Source organism: Etheostoma spectabile, chromosome 16 (assembly GCF_008692095.1).
Source record: "Etheostoma spectabile isolate EspeVRDwgs_2016 chromosome 16, UIUC_Espe_1.0, whole genome shotgun sequence".
Classification (NCBI taxonomy): domain Eukaryota; kingdom Metazoa; phylum Chordata; class Actinopteri; order Perciformes; family Percidae; genus Etheostoma; species Etheostoma spectabile.
Genome location: NC_045748.1, coordinates 25,373,531 through 25,399,320, shown reverse-complemented (window position 1 = coordinate 25,399,320; position 25,790 = coordinate 25,373,531). Strand labels below are relative to the sequence as shown.

General features: G+C 41.6%; 1 protein-coding gene across 2 annotated transcripts in view; it reads left to right on the top strand.

The window, feature by feature from the left end:
- The first annotated feature begins 219 nt into the window (after positions 1-219).
- chd1 (chromodomain helicase DNA binding protein 1) overlaps positions 220-25,790 on the top strand; it is a 32,998-nt gene continuing 7,427 nt past the window's right edge. The window contains exons 1-27 of one of the 2 annotated variants that reach the window (XM_032540170.1): positions 220-467; positions 1,978-2,093; positions 3,901-4,108; positions 4,867-4,986; positions 5,612-5,808; positions 5,993-6,267; positions 7,302-7,527; positions 8,269-8,369; positions 10,121-10,299; positions 10,466-10,590; positions 11,485-11,701; positions 12,127-12,216; positions 13,241-13,431; positions 15,383-15,571; positions 16,347-16,509; positions 18,368-18,520; positions 18,694-18,765; positions 18,857-19,006; positions 19,761-19,909; positions 20,554-20,650; positions 21,260-21,355; positions 21,444-21,620; positions 22,836-22,996; positions 23,387-23,428; positions 23,504-23,637; positions 24,272-24,410; positions 25,622-25,772. In XM_032540170.1, coding sequence (XP_032396061.1) covers positions 2,041-2,093; positions 3,901-4,108; positions 4,867-4,986; positions 5,612-5,808; positions 5,993-6,267; positions 7,302-7,527; positions 8,269-8,369; positions 10,121-10,299; positions 10,466-10,590; positions 11,485-11,701; positions 12,127-12,216; positions 13,241-13,431; positions 15,383-15,571; positions 16,347-16,509; positions 18,368-18,520; positions 18,694-18,765; positions 18,857-19,006; positions 19,761-19,909; positions 20,554-20,650; positions 21,260-21,355; positions 21,444-21,620; positions 22,836-22,996; positions 23,387-23,428; positions 23,504-23,637; positions 24,272-24,410; positions 25,622-25,772 — 3,855 coding nt within the window. In that variant the 5' untranslated portion in view covers positions 220-467; positions 1,978-2,040. Of the gene's footprint in view, positions 468-1,977; positions 2,094-3,900; positions 4,109-4,866; positions 4,987-5,611; positions 5,809-5,992; positions 6,268-7,301; positions 7,528-8,268; positions 8,370-10,120; positions 10,300-10,465; positions 10,591-11,484; positions 11,702-12,126; positions 12,217-13,240; positions 13,432-15,382; positions 15,572-16,346; positions 16,510-18,367; positions 18,521-18,693; positions 18,766-18,856; positions 19,007-19,760; positions 19,910-20,553; positions 20,651-21,259; positions 21,356-21,443; positions 21,621-22,835; positions 22,997-23,386; positions 23,429-23,503; positions 23,638-24,271; positions 24,411-25,621; positions 25,773-25,790 lie in introns of those variants that run through there. The other variant, XR_004335721.1, reaches the window with a different exon arrangement.

Here is a 25,790-nt window from a genome sequence, read left to right as displayed (position 1 = left end):
CCCCCCATCCTTCAATCTCACTTTGGTCCATCCTCACACCAGTGTATTATTCCATTTCGCTGCCAGATGTTCTCTGTTGATGCAGAGTAGAGAGGCGCACAGTCGTGACGTCACTGTCCGGGGTTTCCTACTGAAGTGAACCCTACGGCGTCATGGCGGAGGCCGGTTGTCGGAAGACCCTGGATTGAAATGCCAGCTTTCTACAATCGCAGTTGACCAACGAGGGATATTCTTGATTACATCTCAGTCGGGAAAGGGGACTTACTTGTTTTTTGGACGTAGAGGAAAACCAACATTGCCCCAGTTTGTACCGAACTCAATCGTTCGGGGCTGCTCTCCCTATCTGGGAGCTAGCTAGCTAGCGTAAAGCAGCGTTAGCTAGCGCAGCTGCTAGTTAAATAAAAGAAGAAAGGACCTCTGAAGTGGAAAGGCGGATTTAAAACAACAATTTCATTGGAGTTTGCCAGGTAACATAAAATAACATCAGTTAACATACAACGTGAAGTTACTTATCCCCTAGTTGAGTGGGAAAGGAAGCAAAAGTTGCATGTTGATGTGGTAAAAGCCGCGAGAAGTGAGCGGCGAATGAAAACAAGATGGAAGAGGTGGAAGTTAGGGTAGCTAGCGTTGTGGGTTCAATAATGAGTACTAAATAACTTAAGCACTCTGCTGTGGTCCACTATTTGCACAGCCATTTGCATAGCTAGTCAAATACTGGGGACGGCTGAACGCCGAGTATCGGCTATAACCGGAAAAGTCTCATTACAGTGGTACCCTGCTAATATAAACTAGCTAGCTAGCGTAAAGTTTTGTCATTTTGTTAGCTTCCGTGCTAGCCTCGTGCTTCACAGCGCTAGCTACTTTCCTTGGCAACCTCAGTAAACGCTGGGCTATCACCCTTCTCACTTCTTGTTTATTTAGCTACCCACGTAAAACACACCACATCTGGCACGGCATAACACCTTTGACCCACATTGTTGCGGCACATGTTGGATTATAATGGTTGCTTTTAACGTTACATTGTTATGATTTTGTAACGGAGGGAATCATAATACTAGCACAACGCATAAGAGCTAGCCAACAGTAGTTGGTAATGGTTATAGGGGACAGTCATCATAGTCGTGTAGCAATAAAGTGGCCAGCATTAATCATTTCAATCAAACCGCTAGCGTTAACACGATAGTGCACTCGATTGCTGGAAGATAGCATACAGGCTGGCGCCTTGGCAATATCTGCATACATTAACGTTACTGCCAGCCTACCCCGCCAATAGCTCGTCATTAGCCCGTATTGGCTAGTTAGCTACAAGCTAAAAACTGCAGCAGCACTAAGACTAGACGACACCGAGGTTGGCATGAGCCTGTTTACTCTAAGACGTTTTTTGGGGCTTGGCTGTGGTTAATGTGTTAATTTAGTGTTTTGAGGGGTCACGGGGCTTTGTGTGGATGTGAAAACCCGCTGCTGCTCCGCGGGCCCGATAGGCCTCTGCGGTGAGGGTACAGCTAAGTTCACAGTCCGTTAACGTTACATGGAGCTGCAGCCACTCGCACATCTCGGCTGTTCTGCTTTCAGCTTGACATATCCATACAAACAAGCGCTTCGGTGAGACACGCTGGTAGTTAACTTCTCCTAGAACTAAAACGCAGAGCAGACATTACTTTTCTCAATTGTTCACATTTAAAAAATAAATAAATAGCTCGTGCGCGACTGAACTGACAGCTCCACAAGGACAGTTCATTGGTTGGACTTTGGCGTACTGGGTTGCAAACGCATCTTACTTTGTAAGCATGATGATTTGTACCTGCAATGTGATGTTTTTCATGTAGTCCCGAATTTTAAAAACGACACTTATCAGATCCTTTTAATACATATTGCTGGAAAAGCATACTGTTACTGAAATAAGTCAACGTTGAAGGTACAGTCCTGGCCTTTTCAAAGACAGTATGTTGTAATGTTAATGTGTATCATCTCATACAGGTTAACCACGTGGAACCTTATACCACAGGTTGTCAGGGGGAAGTCTATCTGTTGGACTTCAACATGGCTGGACGAAGCGAGGATGAAAGTGTAAGCAACAGTAGTGGAGAATCAAGGTAAATCAATTGTTCATCTTTCCCAAAAAAACATCAGCACAGTTTTGATGATATAGTGGTTCAAATTGTTTGTTTTTATTGAAGCTGATCTCAGCTGATAATCTATCAGTATGTAACTTTGTATCTGGCCCCTTACACATTAAAATGGAGTAAAATACTTCCTACTAGGGGTGTATACGTACACAGATGTCACTGTTAGGTTCATACCTGGGTTCAGTCAGTCAGCTATAACACTGAAAATACAGCATCTCTTATTTATGAAAGTGCAAATTACATAGAATATAATTTAAAAAAAATTCCACTTAGGCAATACCTTCCACCACAAAAGATGAGAGAACGTATTCTTGCTATTAAGTGCGATAGGCATACCTTTCTAGTTTCCACTCTGCCACAACCTCCTGTAGCTCCTCAGCTAGGTGAGTGTGTGCGTGCTGCTCACACAGCGGCCACGTCTGTACAACTACTGCTTTTATTTCCCTCTCAGAGTCAATAAAATGAGCAATCACGTGAGATAGCTTTCCGTAGCATGAGAAGTCCAACCATCAGTCGTTAGTGAAACGGAGGGTGCAGCTGCCAACTCGTGCTCCAACAACATCCGTGTTTGGCTGTATATGGAAGGACTACAGTTTGCCTTGTGTGTGGATGGGATGGCATGTTGTAACGAGTTTTAAGTACATGCAACAAATACTTGATGCCAGGTTTCTCTACAAGTGAATATGGGCGCATTTGAGATGACATGTAAATTCCGATTGCTCCATTTATTTTTGTATCTAAAAGCTGGATAAGCACTGTAGAGGGGAGAAGATGGACAGTTTTTTTTTCAGCACATCTGGCTGATGATTAGATGTATTTTCACTCACATACCCGACAACTGCTGAACAACGCCAACACACAGTCCTTGTCTTTTCCACCGCTTTCTTGCCTGTACAACTGTAACTGACTGGGAAACCCAAGTTTCCCCGTGGGTCGCCACCATTCGCCATAGGCTAGGCTACTCGTCCTTAGTGCTGCTAGCTCCGACTCACTCACTGGTCGGTGTAAAGGCAGAGCTAAGGGAGGGCTACAGATTACCTATCCCTAAAGAAACGTGTATCTAACAGTAATAACTTATTACATTAATTAATATTCAAGCAAGTTTTATTTATTTTAATACTGTGTATTCTAATGTACAAAATCGATACGCCTGCACCGTTTCAGTTTAATACGAAAACATGTACCAATCCACCCATCCTTCCTATATATATATACATACATACATACATACATACATACATACATACACATGTTTATACTTGCCTAACACATTGAATTGCCAGATGACATTGGGTTGCATTGTTATAGAAGTTGTGCAAGGCTAAACTTTCATGCTGGACATCCCTTCCCCTATGTTGGCACTCAAACTGCATTAACACAGTTGTCTTATATAATAAATAAATGGTAGGGCCTCCTGTCATTGTCTAAATGAATAAGCTACATACAAGCAACACTTTTAAGTGTCTATGTGCCATTGTTTTTTATCTTCGCACAAGGCCATAAAATATTAACTACAAATAATTAATGTTGGTGCATAATGAAAAATGTAGGATTACTATCCCTTATTGCATGGGTAATTTTTGGGGTAATGCATGTTTAATAACTTTCAAAAACCAAGAACAAAGCTTTTGAATACTGATTTGGAAGTTGTTTACCATGGAAACTGTCAAAGCTTCGAATCATTTGGGTCGGCCCTAGAGTCCAATGTGCAAAACTGATTTAATTTGTGGATGATTCACTAAGTATTATTAACTCTTTTCTTTACATTTGACAGTAATTCTGATGATGAATCCGGTTCTGGATCCGGCTCTGCATCAGGGTCCGCCTCAGGCTCCAGTTCCAGCTCCTCGAGCAGCAGCAGCCAATCAGGGAGCAGCGACTCAGGTAGTGGCTCAGACTCTGGCAGCGCATCAGACTCTGACACAGAGAAGTCCAAGCAGAAGATGGAACCGCCAAACAAGTCAAACATAGACGGAGCCGAGGTAAAGACGTGTGATTTCAATGAATGAAACAAAGATAATTGTTGCTAGGGTTTCACAATATTAGGAAAACAATGCAATAACATTGTTGAATATTGGAATAACGATATTACTTGTGATAAATAAACATATTAAAGTGTGCTCAGTTCTGCTGCTTTCAGTATTCTGCTGAAATACAGCAAATTGCTTGTTGATTTTAAATAAATAATTTCCAACATTCTTTTATTGAATTAATTGGACGTTAATTCCAATACAAAAGCCTTCACTAAAAAAATTATGGCTGTTACATCATAAATTGCAGTTTTCCACGGATAGTTTCTTTTAACTAACACCAGCATTCTCTGTCTACTCTCTGGCGATATGTTGCAGCCTTTTGCGATGTGTTTATTGCACCAGTTGATATCGCAGTGATTTAAAATTGAATTATAAAATCTTTTGCAACCCTTAGTGTAATTAAACTGGACATGGAGAAATTATTTTGACATGTAGATATTTGATAAGTGTAAAGCTGCTGTTATACACAACATACTCAGCATCAGGGTGCTTAACACTGAGGGACTGCTTTAAACACGCAGGGTTGCAGTACTAAGAGTTCAGATGGTTTTGACCTTTGACATAGTTTGACACATTGTTTTGGAGCAGCTGGTGGCACACAGTTCTTTTTGGTTGTTTAACACAGTGGTCTACTCTTGTCATGTGAAAGACTTTTCAACCTGTTGACATATTCTTGGCTAACCATCCGCTACACTCATTGATTGCAGTTCTGGAAGTCCAACCCAAGTATCCTTGCAGTGCAAAGATCTGCTATGCTCAGGAAACAGCAGCAGCAACAGCAGCAGCAGCAAAAGAGACAAAGCTCCTCAAATAGTGGATCGGATGAGGTTTGTTTAAAATGATCGCCAATACCCTTTTTTTGTGCTGTTTGTCTGGGAACTAATCAACACCCTGAGCAAAACTCTGAGGAGTGGCTTGTCACTAAAATGAGAATAGCTAGTCCTACTTAAAGGTCAGTCCACCTTAAGTAAGCCTGGGCCGAAATTGTCACAAACTCAGGGGTCAATCCCCTTCTCTGTGATCAACAGGTGACAAGCAAGACACACAAGGAAACTTGGCTTGGCCATAGGAGTTGAAGCCTTTCCTACTGACTAATAACCTCAACTGTACATAGACAAATCTATTTGTATGACAAATATAAAACTCAAAAGTTGCATTCTAAGACATCTTAGTAAGACATCTTTACTATATTTACAAACTATGAAAATGGACACAATATTAGGATTGATTGATTTATTATATAAATAAATATCTAATAAAATAATTTCTCTCTCTCAAAAATATATGCCAGCTATATATCCCTGCTTAGGCCCAGCGGGGAGTCAACCAGTTACAGTACACTGGCGTAAATCCTGAGTTTACATAACTAACATCTGTACCTGGAGTTGCACAATGAATTGGTGCTATCTGATTATAAATGAACTGTACGTCTTTGATAATAATCTACTCTAGGACTCGTCAAGTAGCGACGGATCCGACTCATCAAGTGGATCCAAAAAGAGAAGAAATTCAGGCTCTTCTGACTCTGGGTCAGGTTCTGGATCTGGGAGTGGTTCTGGATCAGACTCATCAGCAGAGGACAACAGTGACGAAACGGCATCAGACTACGAGCCTAGTCACAAAATCAAAAGCAGAAAGCCTCCAACCAAGTAAGTGGACAGTAGCCGTTTAATGGCTGCCTGGGTACACAGGGTTACACTATTCTCTGAAGTTATTTCCCCTTGGTAGTGGTCACTCACCTCAGTTTTAAAGGTATTGACCATATGACCTATGATCTTTTAAAGGAGCACAAAGAGTGGGGCAAGTTTAATATGATTTTTCATCACATCTCAGGATGAATTTTCGGAATGGAAAGAAAAGCAGCAACCAGAAGAAGAAATCCCAGAAGTGTTCCTCTTCTGACGATGAGGATGAGAACTACAAGAAAGCGGCGTCTGCGGGGCCACGGCGGCAGGCTACCGTCAACGTCAGCTACAAGGAGGACGAGGAGCTGAAGACGGATTCAGACGACCTGGTGGAGGTCCTGGGCGAAGATGTCCCGCAGCCTGAAGAAGATGAGTTTGAAACACTTGAGAGAGTGATGGACTGCAGGATAGGAAGGAAAAGAGGTAAGGAACACGGGGCTAAGACTGATGATTTAACCATCGCTATAGACACGTATTTAGCCAGCTATTCAATTTCAGGATTGTGATTACATTTTATGAGTTGTAGGGAGAAGGAGAAGGAGGGAATAGTTGGCTTATGAAACTTCACTAGTCTGACGATTCAATTATATTACGATTATCCTTTCAACGAATCGATTTGATATCATGATGCATCACCTCTTGAATAATATTACTGCTAGACATGGTTTCTTCTTCAACAAATTCAAGCAGTCACAAATAGGTAATATATGGTATATATGGTTATATATGCCCTTTTAATTGAATCTCCATCCATGCAGAAGTCCCAAGTAAGTATAAAGTAATTTGGTCCGAGTCGCAAGCAAGTCTTGAGTTCTTTTTTTGGGAACAAATTTTAAGGTTGTGGTCTGGCTCTCTAAAATCTTTGATGATCAGGTCTCACATTCAGCTGTTTGCGTGAAATGTTTAAATCCCAAAGTGATTTCTCGTGGCACACACACAGCCATAGTGCTGGTCTGGTCCAACTAATGACGCTTCGTCAGGAGTCTTTGATGATAAGTATTGCCGTAGCCACGATTTGGACCGACAGCCAGTCATCCAATCATGACAGTTACATATCACAGAGCTTTTTGAGTTATCCAATCATGGTTCACAGTTTGCTCTGCTGTAGCTGCATGATAGTTAGACATAAAGAGGCATTTAATTTAGAGTATATAGTTTTATTTTTAACAGCTAACATCCACACTTATGAATACATGCAAGTTATCAGAGTCATCATGCGTCAAGTCTCGAGCCAATAACTTACAAGTTCAAGTCAAGTCTCAAGTTTTTTTTTTGTCTTTGTCAAGTCACACACTGACTCGAGTCTACTCGAGTCCAAGTCTGCAGTCCACATCTCTGCTTTGGTGTGACGAAAACAGATTGAATGTCCTGTTCCTCTGTACTGTTCACCATCTTTTAGCCCAGTTCTAAGGATGAAAAAATAAATGTTACACATTACTTTTTTTTCTTCCTAACAGCAACAGGAAGTATAACCACTGTATACGCTGTAGAAGCAGACGGGGACCCCAATGCCAACTTCAATCCCAACAAAGAGGCTGGTGATATCCAGTATCTGATAAAGTGGAAGAACTGGGCCCATATCCATAACACTTGGGAGACAGAGGAAACACTTAAGTTACAGAACGTCAGGGGCATGAAGAAACTGGACAATTTCAAGAAGAAGGAATCGGATAAAAAGAGATGGTGAGAGCTTCCTGCTTTATTCAATTTGATCACAGTCTTACAAATAGGCCTGGGCAATATATCAATATTAAGTCAATAGTGTGACATAAGACTAGATATCGTTGTGGATTTAAGATATTGTAAATATGTCTTAATAGTCTTTTCCTGGTTTTAAAGGCTACAATACAGTAAAGTGATGTTATTTTCCTTTTAGCTGTTCTATTATTTGCCTTTAGCCACTTGGCTATTATAGCCACATTATTGATGATTATATCTAAAATATAATTTTGAAGATATTTTCATAAAGAAGCGCATTGTGAAGAATATGTCGCCCAGCCCTACTTACAAAAGGTAAACAAACAGTTCTACATACCGACCGTGAAAGCTGCCCAGTCATCTACTGAACACTGAGTATGTCTGCACGGTTATGGCCAAAATGATAACGGTGATTCTTGCGATCAATATTGAGATCATTCGTTGATCATTCAATATTTAAAAAATAAAATAAAAACGGACTGTTAACCATGTTATGTTATCCTGTGTTTTTGCTGCAACGCTGAACAGTATTCTAGTTTCTTCAGGGAACTAAACCGGTCATCTGATTGTCACAAGGTTGCTTGCTTTTTTGTGATTTAAAAATAACAATTTGTTAAATTTGATTTGATTTGATTTAGGGCCCTCTAAAAATAGTTGGTTGGACTCCCATTAGAAATGGAATACAGGCCATCACTTACTTTTAAATGTGTTTTGTCCTCTGCCCAGGTTAAAGGCGGCCTCACCAGAGGATATAGAGTATTTCAACTGTCAGCAAGAAATGATGGACGACCTGCACTCTCAGTACCAGCTTGTAGAGCGAATCATAGGTACCTTTTCTACCGGATGCATCACTATTTGTGTGTATGAAGTAGGGCTGAACAATTATTTGCTTTTGCAATAATATTGCGATATGTTACGTGATTTCTTAATCTCAAAGGCTGTGATTTGGTCACGTGACTCGTGAGAGCAAATCAGTCTGCACTCTGCAGAGAAAGCATCCACTTGGCCAACTTAGCTAGCTAGCTAGCTCTGTCATAAAGATATGGAGTGGAGGAGACTGCCGTGAAGAGGGGTAACGGCCAGACTCTGATAGGGGTAACAGCCAGACTCTGAGAGGGTTAACGACCAGACTCTGGGAGGGGTATCAAAGACTCTGAGAGGGGTACCAGCCAGACTCTGAGAGGGGTACCAGCCAGACTCTGAGAGGGGTACCAGCCAGACTCTGAGAGGGGTAACAGCTAGACTCTGAGAGGGGTAACAGCCAGACTTTGAGAGGAGTAAGAGCCAGACTCTGAGAGGTGTAACGACCAGACTCTTAGAGGGGTAACAGCCAGACTCTGAGAGGGGTAACAGCCAGACTCTGAGAGGGGGTAAAGCCCGACTCTGAGAGGGGTAACAGCCGACTCTGAGGGTAACAGCCGACTCTGAGAGGGTAAAGCCCGACTTGAGGGGTAACGACCAGACTCTTAGAGGGGTAAAGCCAGCTCTGAGAGGAGTAACAGCCAGTGGAGGTGGTACGACCAGACTCGAGGGGTAGGTAACAGCAGATCTGAGAGGGGTAACAGCCAGACTCTGAGAGGGGTAAGTAGCAGCCAGACTCTGAGAGAGGGTAACAGCCAGACTCTGAGGGGTAAACAGCCCGACTCTGAGAGGGGTAACGACCAGACTATTGAGGGGTAACAGCCGACTCTGAGAGGAGTAACAGCCAGACTCTGAGAGGTGTAACGACCAGACTCTGAGAGGGGTAGGTAACAGCCAGACTCTGAGAGGGTAACAGCCAGACATCTGAGAGGGTAGTAGGCAGCAGCTATGAGAGAGGTAACAGCCAGACTGAGAGGGGTAAGTAGTAGCAGCCAGACTCTGAGAGAGGTAAGTGCAGCCAGACTTGAGAGAGGTAACAGCCAGACTCTGAGAGGGTAAGTAGCAGCCCGACTGAGAGGGGTACGCACAGACTATAGAGGGGTAACAGCCCGACTGTGGAGGAGTAACAGCCAGACTATGAGAAGGTGTAAAGCAGACTCTGAAGGGAGGTAACAGCCAGACTCTGAGAGGGGTAACAGCCAGGACTCTGAGAGGGGTAAGTAGCCGCAGACTTGAGAGAGGTAAGTAGCAGCCACGACTCTGAGAGAGGTAACAGCCAGACTCTGAGAGGGGTAAGTAGCAAGCCGAATCTGAGAGGGTAAGACCAGACTATTAAGAGGGTAACAGCCCGACTCTGAGAGGGTAACAGCCAGACTCTGAGAGGGTAACGACCAGACTCTGCGAGGGGTAGGTAACAGCCAGACTCTGAGAGGGGTAACAGCCAGACTCTGAGAGGGGGTAGTAGCAGCCAGACTCTGAGAGAGGTAACAGCCAGACTCTGAGAGGGGTAGCAGCCAGACTCTGAGAGGGGTAGGTAGCAGCCAGACTCTGAGAGGGGTAGGTAGCAGCCAGACTCTGAGAGAGGTAACAGCCAGCGTAAAAATTTGATTCTTTTCAAAAATCGTTCAGCCCTAGTATGAAGCATTTTACTCTGAATACATTTGATGCTACATTTGTTTGACTAAATATATGTGAATGTCTGAATTCATTTGAGCAGGACATTCGAATCAGAAGTCAGCGGCTGGTTACCCAGACTACCTGTGCAAGTGGCAGGGTTTGCCATACTCAGAGTGTAGCTGGGAAGATGGTGCTCTGATCGGCAAAAAGTTCCAGAAATGCATCGACGACTACATGTGCAGAAACCAGTCCAAGACCATTCCATCCAGAGACTGCAAGGTAATAATAATAATATGAATAAAGATTGATTATTACTTATTTTGTTAGAAACCGTTGTGTGGCCAGACTCTCCTCCTCGGCGCTGTGGAGTTTCCAGTCTTAAATAAACTGAATCATTACTTTTGACTTTAACACTGCTCTCACCAACTGCGGTTCTTTCCTGTAGGTGCTCAAACAGAGACCCAGGTTTGTGCCTATGAAGAAGCAGCCAACGTACATAGGAGGTGATGGACTGGAGCTCCGAGACTACCAGTTGGACAGTTTGAACTGGATGGCCCACTCCTGGTGCAAGTATGACTTGACTTCTTTAATTCTCAACTGGAAAAAACTACCATAGTTTTCAGCGTTTTGCTGGATCCCAGCAAAAGAATAGTGTATTGTTCCTAGGTGTCTTTCAAATCCTTGAAAGTTTTGTCTTTGAGGGGTCTTGAAATAAATTTTGTGCAAGAATAGAAATTGGGAGTTCTTTTTCATATTTATTTTTACTTAAAGCAGCTACATAGATTCTTTTGGACCCTTTTTTCTTTTTTTATAAATAAGAAATACAAATCACTTTTTTTTTAGCTTAGAATTGATATCACGATTCTCTGCCATGATTCTTTTTCTCACGAAGTGTTATGTCTATTGCACACATGAACCATGAGAAAACACAACAATTTGGCAGTACCAAACAGATGTTTTGGCACTTATGACAGATTGCTCATCACCACAAGCCTGTAAACACCGAGGCTTCAAAGGAGAGAAGGGAGAGCATCGCAGCTCTTGGGAGCATTTTAAAACCTATTTTATACCTGTCTGTGTTTAAATCTCACGGAAGAAATTAGTAGCGTTTGTGATGCAGTCGGCTCGTAAAATAAAATGAGAATCAAAGTCATAAAACAAATTGAAGTTATTTATTTGTTCATATTTTGGCACAATGTTTCTGACCGTAGTGGTCATAGTTACTGAAAGTGGCATGTGAGATTAAAAGAAGAAAAACTACTTGCTGCTTTCAGGTAACGATAATTTTTGATGTTCAACAACTGGATGTTTAAGATGGTGTGGGAACCCCTTATTGTGGCACCTTATATATAAATGTAAGATTTATGCGATGGTCATATGCTGCATGATCCATCATTTAGCAGTGTAGCAGGCCCACCAGCTGAGCTTGTGCCTTTTTCTCTTCCGCTCTGTTTTCATTCATAGAGGCAACAGTTGCATCCTCGCTGATGAGATGGGTTTAGGGAAGACCATCCAGACAATTAGCTTCCTCAACTACCTGTTTCATGAGCACCAACTGTATGGACCCTTTTTGCTGGTTGTGCCCCTCTCTACACTAACCTCCTGGCAGAGAGAAATCCAGCTCTGGGCCCCTCTGATGAATGTTGTGGTCTACCTGGGAGACATCAGCAGCAGGAACATGGTACGGTGCTTCCAACACCTGTTACACATACATACAGATAGGCCTGGAACAATTACTACTTGCATGTCTAATTGTCAGTTTTAAAAAAATTCTTCTTTGTTTAACTGCAAGGTTTACTTCATAGGCTGTGTACCTGTGTTATTACATAACCTGGGTCACATAAACAAAAAAACCCAAAAGATTTATCCTGGAATTCACTAACATTTATCTTGTTTAAAAAAGTAATTTTTAAATTTGACTGAAAGTATATAGTATATAGAGTGTATATAAATTATATTGTTATTGTATATCGCAATTTCTTCTGAGACAATTAATTGTACAGCAACACTTAGAATTGTTACAGCTCTACATACAGCAGCAAAGACATCAGTTTGTTAATTGACTGTCTCAACATTCTTTCCTTTTTACCTGTTTTCTTTTAATAGATCAGGACACATGAGTGGATGCATGTCCACAGCAAGAGACTGAAACTTAACATCATCCTCACAACATATGAGATTCTCCTCAAAGACAAGGTCAGCAGCTACTTCACTTTATCGTGGGCTTGCTGCTGTTTATCCCTAGGGGTGGGGTATCGTTTGGGTTTCTTCTTGGACTGCAAATGTATCTTTAAAAAAAAATATATATAATATAAATATATATATATATATATATATATATATATATATATATTGTCTTTGCAATAAACACATTGCAGGACTTTAAAATGTAACTTTTGTTCTTTTTTAGTGTTGGCTTTTATTTTCAATTCACCGTTTTCAATTTGTTGGAAATGACCGATACTTTAGAGAAAAGTATTCGCACAGAACGACAGTTGAAGAACAACTTGTTTTTTGCTAATGCCTATTGGCAAACTAAATGTAATAACAATAACTTATTTCACCAGTCAAACAACCAAGATGGCAGATGGGTACATTACAACAACACTGAATGCACAGTGTGCGTAAGAGGTGCTTTTGAACGCACCATTAAGTTCTCTCGGACCACTCCGACTGCAGCAGTGTCCATGATGTCTCAAAGGTTAGCTAGTCTGCTCTGTCTTTAGCTGCAGACTGTGGGATGTCCCGCTGTTGGACTCTTTTCCAGTGAAATAAACCCACATGCTCCAGCGTTTAGCTGTCAGCATTTTAACCACGTCTAAGCCAACTAATAGCTAAAGGTAGGCTAACATTACCGGCTGCCTAGTGTAGGGATTACTAGTGTCACATACCCCTGCTGGAGCTGCTGCCCCCGCGACCCGATACCGGATAAGCGGTCGAAGATGGATGGATGGACATACAGCAATGCTTCCGTTATCTGTAACGTTTATTTCGGAGTACCCGAGAACAGCACCGGCATTTTAAGTGGCGCCGAGATCGTCGTCATTCGGTCCGGTAGATACTGGGAAGTTAGGAACCGGTTACAGTTTTGGTACCCAACCCTGCCTATTTATAATTAATCACATTTTATTTATGACACATATAAAATGGTAAAGGTGTGTTCTTAAACTGTGTAGTATAATATTAGTACATGTGAAACTTATAACGTGTGTGTCTACAGTCATTTTTAGGCAGTGTTAACTGGGCCTTCATCGGTGTGGATGAGGCGCACCGACTGAAGAATGATGACTCCCTCCTCTACAAGACCATGATGGACTTCAAGTCCAATCACAGGCTTCTGATCACAGGAACGCCACTGCAGAACTCCCTGAAAGAGCTCTGGTCCTTGCTGCACTTCATCATGCCCGAGAAGTAGGTCATATCAATTGTCATACCTAAATACTAACTCACTGCATGGTACTGTGTGGCTCGGTGCAACTTGACTCGCATTTCTCGATTTCATTTCCACTACAGATAGTACCCCCTCAGTTAGCTGATCGTCATAGCGATGCCACTTGAAACTGCTGTGACATCTTCAACATGGCACAAACACGGTGTGCAACCAAACAGAGGAACGTCTGTACTTGATCAATTGATTGGATTTGAGAGTTACTGTGCTATTCTGTAGTTTATCAGTGAAGTCTGTCTATACAGCAGAATGGATTCTCTACCAACAGCAAGAAAAGAGGGACGGCTGCATTCGGTCAACATTTGGAAACAATGAAATTACTTAATCCCCATCAAGTTATCCGAGCCCTAAACAAGAAGTAGCCGGCGGATGTTTCTAGTGTGCCTGCTCTATGCATCAACACAGTGCAGAAACAGCGCTGATCATCTGGGTCATTTTATATGTAAAAGTTGAACTTTAAAGGGCCGCGGGTCAGATTCGAACCTGGGCCGATGCTAAAGAGTCAGCCCACACTTGACTGAGTGAGTTAGAGGTCGCCCCATTCCCTTTTGCATTTTTTGTTGTTGTTGCTGTGACGGAAAAATATCAACAGTGAACACGGGGGTGTTTTGCAATTTCAGCCATATCTGCTGCCTTCCATTCAACACACTACTCAGCTTGTTCACTGGAGCAGCTTTGACTGGATGTGGCGCAGTAGTCTTCTAAAGTGTTGATAGGCTATTACGTGTGGCGTGCGGGACAGTGAGTGAGACTACAGACTGTGACAACAGGTAGACCAGCCTATAGATCAGATATCACAATATTCTTGACCAAATACCTTGATATCGATATTGCGGCGATATGGTAGTGTTGACAACTGATGCTTTTGATAAAATATCCTCACACTTAGATTTAAAGATAAATAATCTTCAGTAATGTGAGTATGGCAATGTGGGTAAAGGCAATAGTAGAACAGTTAGAACAGTCTGGTAAGTTCAGAAAATGACATCACTCATGCCATATTACGATATCCAAAATCAAAGACGATATCTAGTCTCATATCACAATATCAATATAATATTGATATATTGCCCAGCCCTACCAGCCTATATTTTGCCAATCAGATAATTAAAAAAACCTGATTTCCAATAATGGTAAAATGCTGAATATTACAGCCAATCATCAGGCTGGCTGATAATCCCTATTCAGTATTCCTGAATACCACTGTCAGGTGTGGTATCCCAGTTCACCATAGCAAACGATATGCACCGGAAGAGGAACATCTCCATTGATTTTACAGGGCTATATAGCCCTTTGTTTCTTCAAAGGGAGCTGTGTGATAACAATGTCTCAGTTGATGTCACTTGAGTCTTTGCCCAAACTGTTGCATTGGGGGTAAGGCAGGCATCTTTTTTTTGGCAAGGAAGAATTATTCGTGGAGTAAAAGAAACAATATGTCTGTTTCTTCTGCTTCAATTTTTAGGCCTTTTAACTAAGAAGAATTAATAGCTCTACACAGATTTGTGTTCTTTTTGTTTAGCCTTTTTTCTTATCTTTGATTACTCTCTTGTAAAATACTGAACAGTTTTTAGTCTTTAAGCCTCAATTTTTCAAGTGAGAATCTGACAATAGAGATGGAGAAACTCATAGACACATGCAATGTGAGACCAGGGTTGCAAGGAAACTTCATTTTAAAGGGGTCACTGGCTAAACGTTTGGCAACTACTTTAACATATTTTTTCCAAAATGTATATCATGAAATTATTTTTGATACAAACAAACCTATGAAGCACTTTGTACAATGATGAAATCTAATTAGTTTTTGCACATTTTGCTTCTTGGGGGAAATTAATAAGGGAGTTTGTCATTATCGTGTGCCATGAGTTGACTGTATTGCTGCACCACCATTAACGTGTGTTTGTCTTGCTTGTTAAGGTTTCACTCTTGGGAGCTGTTTGAGGAGGCGCATGGTAAAGGCAGGGACTCAGGCTACACCAGTCTGCACAAAGAGCTGGAACCTTTTTTACTGCGCCGAGTCAAGAAGGATGTGGAGAAATCTCTTCCTGCCAAAGTAGAGCAGATCCTCAGAGTGGAGATGAGTGCTATCCAGAAACAGTATTACAAGTAAGAGCTGGACACTACCCTTTTAAATCAAAAACTAAAAAACTAAACAATGATTTCTTGTCTTTAGGGCCTGATAGGGGCTTTTGAAGACTAATGCAGATTTGAGAGGGGGAAGAGTCACCGATTACTGATATTGCGCCCGACATTATAAATACACGTATTGTTAACCAATTTTAGAAATGAACACAAAGAAAAGAAAGAAAGAATGAAGTGCGTGTTGTAAATGTGCCTCTTTGGAAAAGGCCAATTTCTTGGCCTGTGGTATTGCTGCTTGTAGAATTCTTAAAAACCAATTGTGCCAAAATGACTTGCAGAAGGACCCCAAACCACTTAATATGCAACTCCACTGTATAACTGGCCGTCACAGGGAGCCAACATAGGCTGTGGGCTTCATTCAGCCAGCCCCAGCTCCATCCACGCGCCACCTCGCTGCCCATTTAGGGATTAGCTGAAGTCAGCAGAGGCACCCACGCTGACCTTAATTTTTGCTCTTCAGAAACCTTTAGGTGACATCACAGAGGCTACATCTATATGTTATGGTCTATAGTCTGAACACAGCCTTACTTCCCACATTATATCTTAAAAATCCCTCGAAGTGCAGTGCAACATCTTCAGTCAATCCGTTAATTCTGGTTCACCCCCTGCTTGAGTGATGCAGAGAAGAGTTTGTCATTATGGAAGAGGACATTTCTAGTTCATCTACTTCTGCTGCTAGAAATTTGCACATAATCTTTAGAATAGTACAGTAAAGTGTGTGTCTTGTGTTTGTGACTAGATGGATCCTGACCAGGAACTACAAGGCTCTGAGCAAAGGTACCAAAGGCAGCACGTCGGGATTCCTGAACATCATGATGGAGCTGAAGAAGTGTTGTAACCACTGTTACCTTATCAAGCCCCCAGAGGACAACGAGTTCTTCAGCAGAGCTGAAGCCTTGCAGGTCTGTTTACTTTATCTTACTGTGTTCAGGAATTTAAGTTCTGCACCACTATGATGGATTTCTGTCTGCTGGGTTCCAGAGAGGCCATGTATGAGCTGAGTGTAGGCTAGGGCTGGGTACCGGATTCAATACTTTGTAGGCACCGATTGAATTGCTTCTAAAGTATCGAGAAATGCCTCGTCATTCATTCGAACTACTGTCTGTGATTGGCTGTCTAACATTACACATCATAGAGACACGCGGGAAAAACTCTACAAAAAGACCGGGCTCACGTTGTAGGACAAATATATATATATATATATATATATATATATATATATATAAGTATATAAAAAGATCTGTGACATAATGTGTAATGTTCACATTATCAAATCAGTGCACTTATGTTAAAACACTTACTGAACATGATGAGCGAGACGAACGCCTCTCAAACTCTGAAATTTTTAATAAAAAAAAACAGATTCAGCAGCTGTACTACCTGTTTCCTGCAAAATCGTATGCAAACGGGCCGCCATGATGGTTGGCTTTAAAATTCCGGAGAAGTGTGACCCACGTGACACATTCGTAATTTTCCGGTTTTAACTTTTTGGGCGACAATACAGATTAGCGCTGCCTGCTGTTATGCAGACGTCTTGAACACGCACAGAACGTACAGTCAAGTCGCCGTCGCTTCGATGTGCTCCGAGGCCCTTTTTGGACCGACGGGAGCCGAAGGATCAGTCTGACAAGTTGCAATGATTGTGAACTGTCCCGCATTTCAAATCTTTGTTTTTCTACATTATCATTAGTTTGAATAATTGAAGGTGATCTTCAACAAAAATAAGACATAATAAGAAATTAATAAGAAAATGTATTTTCACTCTACCCAACCGTGCTGCAACTTGTGTCTCTATTGTGTAGTATCTTTTTTATTTTTATTTTTTTTATTTTCCCTAATGTCTGTATTACATTTGTAGACTGTATTTATCAACGTGTTGTAAAGAGTTTTATCTGTTTTACTACTTTTTTATTTGTATTGTTGACTGTAATTTTCTTATTGTTGTTGTTTTTTAGGGAGACAATTTTAAGATCTGTCCAGGGACAACGGATGAAAAATAGCCTTTTGGCTAATTCTGGTGCATTTACAGCAATGTTGATTAATGTACACTGTCCCTGTCAAATAAATTATTATTATTATTATTAAAAATTATAATATGATCAATCATCAACCTTTTTTATTTAAATTCATCAGAAAATATTAGAGACTAGAGATGAATCCACAAACAAAGGCCAAGATGGCAACAACAGTGCTGTCCTTATTAAGAAGTTGGCGTGCCTTAGATCTCTTGTAATTGGCTTTTCTTCATCGAGACATATTATTTCAATAGAGAATCATGCGACATCGACAAACCGTTTTTTCCCCACCTCTATTGAATATGTGGCCTGTGCTGTGTGATTTAGTGACTTGTTTTCCCTGAATCTGAATGTTTCATAAAAATGTTCTTTAGTCAGGTGGTCTTCATTCAGTTGGCTTTGTGCTGTTGTTACATTTGCATCAAACCTGCAATAACTGATTTAGTATTTGTTTGGCCACTTGAGGGCAGCAGAAACATGTTGCCAACACATTAATAAATCATCACCTTGATCACCTAGCTGCTTTAATTTCAAAATTGTGAATTCATTCTGTGCAGGAGGTCACAGCAAAGGTTGTTTGTGTGGTGTATGTTGGGATGTGGGGGAAGGCTTAAAATCTTTACCTGCAGAAGATGAGCTTGAGTCCTGCATTCCAAATATCATCATCATCATCATCACCATCATATTACTTGGAGAGGACAGACCAGTACCTGTTAACACAGTGACCTCTCTTTTCCTCCCACAGCATCTGGTCCGCTGCAGTGGGAAGCTGGTTCTTTTGGACAAACTACTGGTGCGTTTAAAGGAGCGAGGACACAGAGTTCTCATCTTCTCCCAGATGGTACGGATGCTGGACATCCTGGCTGATTACCTGAAGGGCCGCCAGTTCCTCTTTCAGGTAGCTCCACACTCTTCTCATATAATCAACCGACAAACACTGTTCACACATACACAACTATGCTCCATAAAAGCTCTCCGGAATTTAGCTCCAGCTAACTAGAGAAAGATGAAATGCCATCTACATATTTCTGTTATATATTTCTGAATTTGAAATGCTGTACATTTGTGCAGAGATTAGATGGCTCCATCAAAGGGGAGATGAGGAAGCAGGCGTTGGATCATTTTAATGCCGAGGGCTCAGAGGTAAGTTCTACCTATATGTATCCAGTAAATGCTGTGTGTTTCGTTTTAATAAGTAGGGACTGTAACATAGTGAACCCCCATTTGCGCCCAGGATTTCTGCTTCTTGTTATCGACGCGTGCGGGCGGGCTCGGTATCAATCTGGCATCAGCTGACACAGTTGTCATCTTTGACTCGGACTGGAACCCCCAGAATGATCTCCAGGCCCAGGCCAGAGCCCACAGGATCGGTCAGAAAAGACAGGTAGGCAACAACTGTCGAAAACCTCTGTCCGTCTTTGCTTTGCTGTATTTTGCAGCTGAATGCCCGCTGTCACCTACATCCACGCACCATGGAGCTGGCAGTTAATAACACCATGTTGACTGTGGCGGCAGAAAGCTGTAGCTGCTTCACAATAAAAGCCTTAGAATAGTTAGCCAGTGGAACACGGAAATAGTGAAGCAGTGGCAGGAAATGGTATTTGGCATTGCTAAAAACTATTGCTCCACTTGCAGATAAAACTAACATTTTTATTATTAGTGTTGCATAGTAACTGATGAAATTGTTTGGTAAAAAGGCGTTAATGACTGTGATTAGACTAATCCCACGGTTGTCACTATTTAAGAGGAAGAAACAGTCCTTAGATACTTTAGGCTGTGGGACGCAGTTTTCTTCTCCATAAAATTCTTTCAGCATATAATTCAAGTGGTCTGAGAGAAAACTAGACTTCTTTACCTCCTCCTTGCCTCTATTTTTTTCTATTTGTTTAGGCTTTAATAAATCTAGTTGTCTCAGGAGACTTTGGCCAATCACAGGTCATTTTAGAGAGGGAGAGAGCGTTTTTATTGGCTGTTCTATCAATGCAGATGTGTGTGTATGTTATTTTGGTGAAAATACATCATCCCTAGTAGACTTAAATTATCTACCTCATCTAAATGCACTGCCAGAATGTGTTAACATTTTATTCCTGATATGCAAAGTATACTATATACGGCACAATTTCCTTTGTGGTTGGCAGGTGAATATCTACCGTCTGGTGACAAAGAGCTCAGTGGAGGAGGAAATCATTGAGAGGGCCAAAAAGAAAATGGTGCTGGACCACCTTGTCATTCAGAGGATGGACACTACAGGGAAAACTGTCCTCCATACGGGTTCTGCTCCCTCCAGGCAAGCAATGCATGCCGCATTCTAGTGCTTTCCTCCGTTTGGCTCGGTCCCTCCTGAACTAAACTGTCTGTGCTTGTTGACCACTGGGATTGGACATCGAGAAAACTAGGGATAGTTTTTTTTTTTTTTACTGTAATCGATTGGAAAAAATTGTATTGGAAAAAAAAATATTGGTATTGAATCCAATCAACGGTTCCAAATTTAAGATTAAGAAGTCTTGCTTTTGGTAGCGCCCGCCGTACTTCCAGGCGCTTATTGTGTTGCAGCCATGGAGCACAGTGAGCGGCGCTCTAGTGTGGCTTTTCTTTTGCCTTGAAAAGCCCAGTAAAACTGTAAACCCCCATTGAATACAAATCAAATGTTCCTCTTATTTGTAAATTAAGCATGTGACCCGTTTCAACTCCAAACCCTCCAAGAATTGAGAATTGATAAGAACCGTAATGAAAGGAATAATCAGGATTGGAATCCGAAATGTTAAAATGAAAATGATGCCCAACCCTATTGACCACCTGGTTATTGACAGACGAGTTTGTCTTTTGTTTACCCAAAACAAATCAATTCAAGAGATGTGTGCATATACCCCCTTTAAAGGTTGCTGCTACACTTTGCTGTCATCTCACTTCAGTGTGTTTTATTTCATACAGTTCAGCACCATTCAACAAGGAGGAGCTATCGTCCATCCTCAAGTTTGGTGCCGAGGAGCTTTTTAAAGAGCCAGAGGGTGAGGAGCAGGAGCCTCAGGTATGTAGTTAAATACTGAACAAGGGCTGGGCAATATATCGATTTTATATGGACATTGATATACTGTATGAGGCTAGATATTGACTTAAATGTCTTTTTTTGAATTTGGATATCGTGATTTGACTCAAGTGTTGTCATTTCCTGGTTTGAAAGGCTGCATTACAGTAAAGTGATGTCATTTTTGAACATACCAGACTGTTGTGGCTGTTCTGTTATTTGCCTTTACCCATTCAGTCAATATTAAGGCTGTAAAGATATGCGATACAAAACCGAAATCGCTTCCACACACCTTCCAACTCCCAGAGTTATCCTTCTCGTCAAGATCTAATGCTACCACATCTTTAAATTACCATTAGATTAGATCTTTGATGTATACAGTTAACGTTACTGATGAACTTGTGGATTAGCTCAGAGTTGTGAACCAGGGTCAAAACAATCATACTAAAAATAACGGAGCGTGTTGAACTATGTCGTAATCTTATGCTAGTCAACGTAGTAGACAAGGTGGTAAGCCTCTAGGCAATAATTAGCCTGTGCCTATGGTAATGTTAACTAGCATGTTAGTTAGCAGTAATTAGCCTGTTCCTATGTTACCACATCTCTCTGTAGGAAATGGACATTGATGAGATCCTCAAAAGAGCTGAGACCAGGGAGAATGACCCTGGACCCTCCACAGTGGGAGAAGAACTGCTGTCTCAGTTCAAGGTATACAAACGAGGATCAATGTCCAAATGGGTGATGCTGTTGTTCTTCAGAAATGTAACATGTACAGTGTATAACTTGAATTGTGCAGGTAGCCAACTTTTCTATGATGGATGAGGAGGAAATAGACATTGACTCGGAGCGTAGTCTGCGGAGTTGGGATGACATCATTCCCGAGGAGCAGAGGAGGAGGATGGAGGAAGAGGAGAGGCAGAAGGAGCTAGAAGAAATCTACTTGCTGCCACGCATGAGGAATTGTGCCAAACAGGTACACAACAGTATTGAGAATATAGTCTAAATAAACACGTTTAATTTACTGGACAGTTCTGCTGCGGCTAGAGGCTCCACCAGATGTCCCATGTCTTCCTCTTTGTTTGTGTTGGAGCTCTAAACTGCGGCTGATTTCTGAGGACTATGGTTACCTGGTCCTCAGATCTCTGCAGGGTAAATCCAGACAGCTAGCTAGACTATCTGTCCAATCTGAGGACTATGGTTACCTGGTCCTCAGGTCTCTGCAAGGTAAATCCAGGCAGCTAGCTAGACTATCTGTCCAGGACTATGGTTACCTGGTCCTCAGGTCTCTGCAGGGTAAAACCAGACAGCAGCTAGACTATCTGTCCAGACTAGGTTACCTGGTCCTCAGATCTCTGCAGGGTAAAACCAGACGCTAGCTAGACTATCTGTCCAGGACTATGGTTACCTGGTCCTCAGATCTCTGCAGGTTATCCAGACGCTAGCTAACTATCTGTCCAATATGAGGACTATGTTACCTGGTCCTCAGTCTCTGCAGAGTAATCCAGACAGCTAGCTAGACTATCTGTCCATCTTGGGACTATGGTTACCTGGTCCTCAGTCTCTGCAGGTAAATCCAGACAGCTAGCTAGACTATCTGTCCAATCTGAGGACTATGGTTACCTGGTCCTCAGTATCTCTGCAGGTAAATCCAGCAGCTAGCTACTATCTGTCCAATCTGAGGACTATGGTTACCTGTCCTCAGATCTCTGCAGGGTAAATCCAGACAGCTACTAGACTATCTGTCCCAAGATCTCTGCAGGGTAAATCCAGACAGCTAGCTAGACTATCTGTCCAGAGTTTTCTGTTGACAACTGAAACTACTTCTGAACTTCATGTTCCACCAAAACAAGTTCCTTCCTGAGACTATTTAGCAGAGGCACCGTGGCTCTGTCCGGCGCTTAGCACCGCCCGAGATGATTGTAATTGGTTTAAAGAAAGGCCAATAAACTAGAGCACGTTTTTCTCCCATCCCAGAATTCTGTGTGGACTAGTCAGACCCACCTCTGCAGTGCTGTGGAGGAGGGTCTGGCAGTGGGAGACTTTGCCAAATATAATAGTACTATATGCTAATAATGCTATAATACTATGTAAATGTATTGTGGGGGGGGGGGGAAGGAATAACAATTGTGTGCTATTCGCACTTTGGGTTTTTGAACTTTCTGTAAATTTTCTTGCTTTTTGTTACCAGATCAGCTTTAACGCCGGTCAGGGCAGGCAGAGCAGGAACAGGAGGTACTCTGGGTCTGAGAGCGACTCCCCATCAGACCGGAAGAGGCCAAAGAAACGAGGACGGCCTCGGACCATTCCACGAGAAAATATCAAGGGTTTCAGCGATGCTGAGATCCGGAGGTTAATACAATTTTATTTCATATAGATGATGCAGTTTTACACAGTTCCAATACAGAGCAGGAAACTGATGTGCTGCTAAAACGGAGTTTATAGATATTTCTAATTTTCAACTCTTGTCCCTAGTGGGGCGTTTCATGTACAGTGTAATTCAAATATACAGCTTCCAGTATCACAAAATCACAACAAACTACAAATCTGAAAATACGTATTACACTTTGCTGCATGTCGTCCTTTCATGTCTTCAAGCTATTCTGTCAATTAAATGTCATAAAAGCCCCCCAAAAATCTTTTAAAAAATCAAAAACAATACACATCAGACAATACAGATTAAAATGTAGCTATTCATCCTCCTCACATATTCCTGTTATCCTCTCTGTGAACTACTTGCAGGTTTGTCAAGAGTTACAAAAAATTTGGAGGACCACTGGAAAGGTAAGCTGCTTCAAGTTTTCATAGTTTAACAAAACCATATGCCACGCGTCTGCTCATCGTCTATTCGTCCCTCAGGTTGGATGCTATTGCGCGTGATGCCGAACTTGTGGATAAGTCTGAACATGACCTGAAACGCCTGGCAGAGACGGTTCACAACGGCTGTGTGAGAACACTACGAGAAAACCCCTGCGGACCAGAGAAAACGTCAGGTAACCAAACCCATCTTTTTATTGCTTAAGGATTTAAAGCCTGGGATGAGGAAGTTTTGTACATGTGTATTTTGTATTAGAAATACAGTGGCAGGGATTAGAATTGTTTTTTTTTTTCTTTTAAAGTGGGCTGGGCAATAATTAAATATAATTTATTTATTTCTATTTCTATGGAATCCTATCATGATTTTGTTGTCTGAATTGGTAATAACAAGCACATACTTAATCAATTTTCTCAAATCTGTTAACTGTTAACTTCTGGGAAATTTAGGACAAATCTACTTAGTAAAATAAATATCTAAATGTGTATTTGGACTTTTTTCCCCACTAGTCTAAAAATGGACTTTTTTGACGTATGAAAAAAGTTTTTGCCTGCTGAGTCTCCCCATAATTTGATAACACAGATGATCTGTTGATCCTTACCAGTGAAAGACTCCTTAGTCTAACAATGGATTGTCCAGTGCTGAAAATAAAATTGAATTGAGAATCAAACCATGACATCCTAAATCGGCTTAGCAGGTTGACATCATACCCCTCCCAGTATTCTTAAACTGCCTTTCTTTTGCAGGACTAAATGGCTAATAAAGCGTGATACTTGATTAAACTGCTGTTTTTCCACCTGTTTGATGATCAGGAGGCAGAAGAGGAAAGGTGAAGGGCCCTACGTTCAGGATCTCTGGAGTTCAGGTGAATGCCAAGCTGGTTATCTCCCATGAAGAAGAGCTGGCTCCACTCCACAAGGCCATTCCTGCTGACCCCGAGGAAAGAAAGAAGTAAGCTTCCCAATAAGACATCATTTCTGTTGGATGGGATTGGCTATCACAACTTATTTATTATTGGTTTGTGTTAGGGCTGTTGCTATAACAGCAATATTAAAATACTGCACTATTGACACACTGACCGCAGGCGGACCACGAGGCATGTCCTTTGACCTCAATACGTCTAACGGTTCTGATCTAGCATATACCCTGAAAGAGGTGGTTTCGGTACCCATCCCTAAAAAAGGATTATCTATTTCCATTGGGTATCGGGCTGCCTTTTGTGATCACACATATCACAATGACAATAAAAACACTGGCATCACTAATACACATGAACATTTAATATCTATATTCACATCATAGACACCATCGCTGAATATCCCTCTAGGAATTTGACCAAAATAAAGCACATTGACCATACAGTCCAGCCATATACTAGGTTTTGAAGGCAACCCAATACCTTTAGGCAGCAATCTGAGACTCAAATTTTAGCCGCCAAGAGGCTGATTAGAGGAATAACTTGCCAGACGCGCTTAATGATCACGGATTCCAGATTTATTTGCGCACAATTTGTTAAACACAATTGACTGGTGCTGAGAGAGTTCAAAAGGCATATTGTATTTCATTGTTGTGGTAATCCGCACTAATGTGCATATGACAATAAACTTGAACTTAAAGGTTCTGCTTCCAATACATCCAATAATTGTGTTACGAGCATACAAAGTTGTGTCCAAAAGTAATAAACAGTATTTAGAAAAGATTGAAAACAGCGATCAGCAATAAGTGAGACTTCCCCCTTTCACATCCTCTCTAAGTAACAAAACCAGATCAGGTGAACAGATAATATTACTTAACTTCCTCCATGTGCCTTGATTACCGTAAATGTCCTTTCAAAATAATAGAACTTCACCTGGCTCTTACAATACCTAATAATAGCCTTACTATAAAGCTTATTTATATAGCACTAACAGGAAAAATTCACTTGCAAAAATACGCCGCTGTGGAGCCACCCTAAATAACCGCGGGGGAGATCCCTGTCCAGCGGCAACCTTCGTCTCTTCATATCCAATATTTTTAAGTTTGGACACGCCTTCCCATTCAAGTGAATGAGAAAGCGTCTCCAAACCTTTGACTGGTACTGTATATAAAGCAGCCTTGTTGCAAAACATGACATGACCAATTCTATTTGAGTGTCTAGATTTGAATTGTGTGTATTTGAATAGGTATATGATTCCATGCCACTCGAAGGCAGCACACTTTGACATTGAGTGGGGGAAGGAGGACGACTCCAGCCTCCTTATAGGAATCTATGAGTATGGTTACGGCAGCTGGGAGATGATCAAGATGGATCCGGACCTCAACCTCACACACAAGGTCAGTTCAGGCACAGTA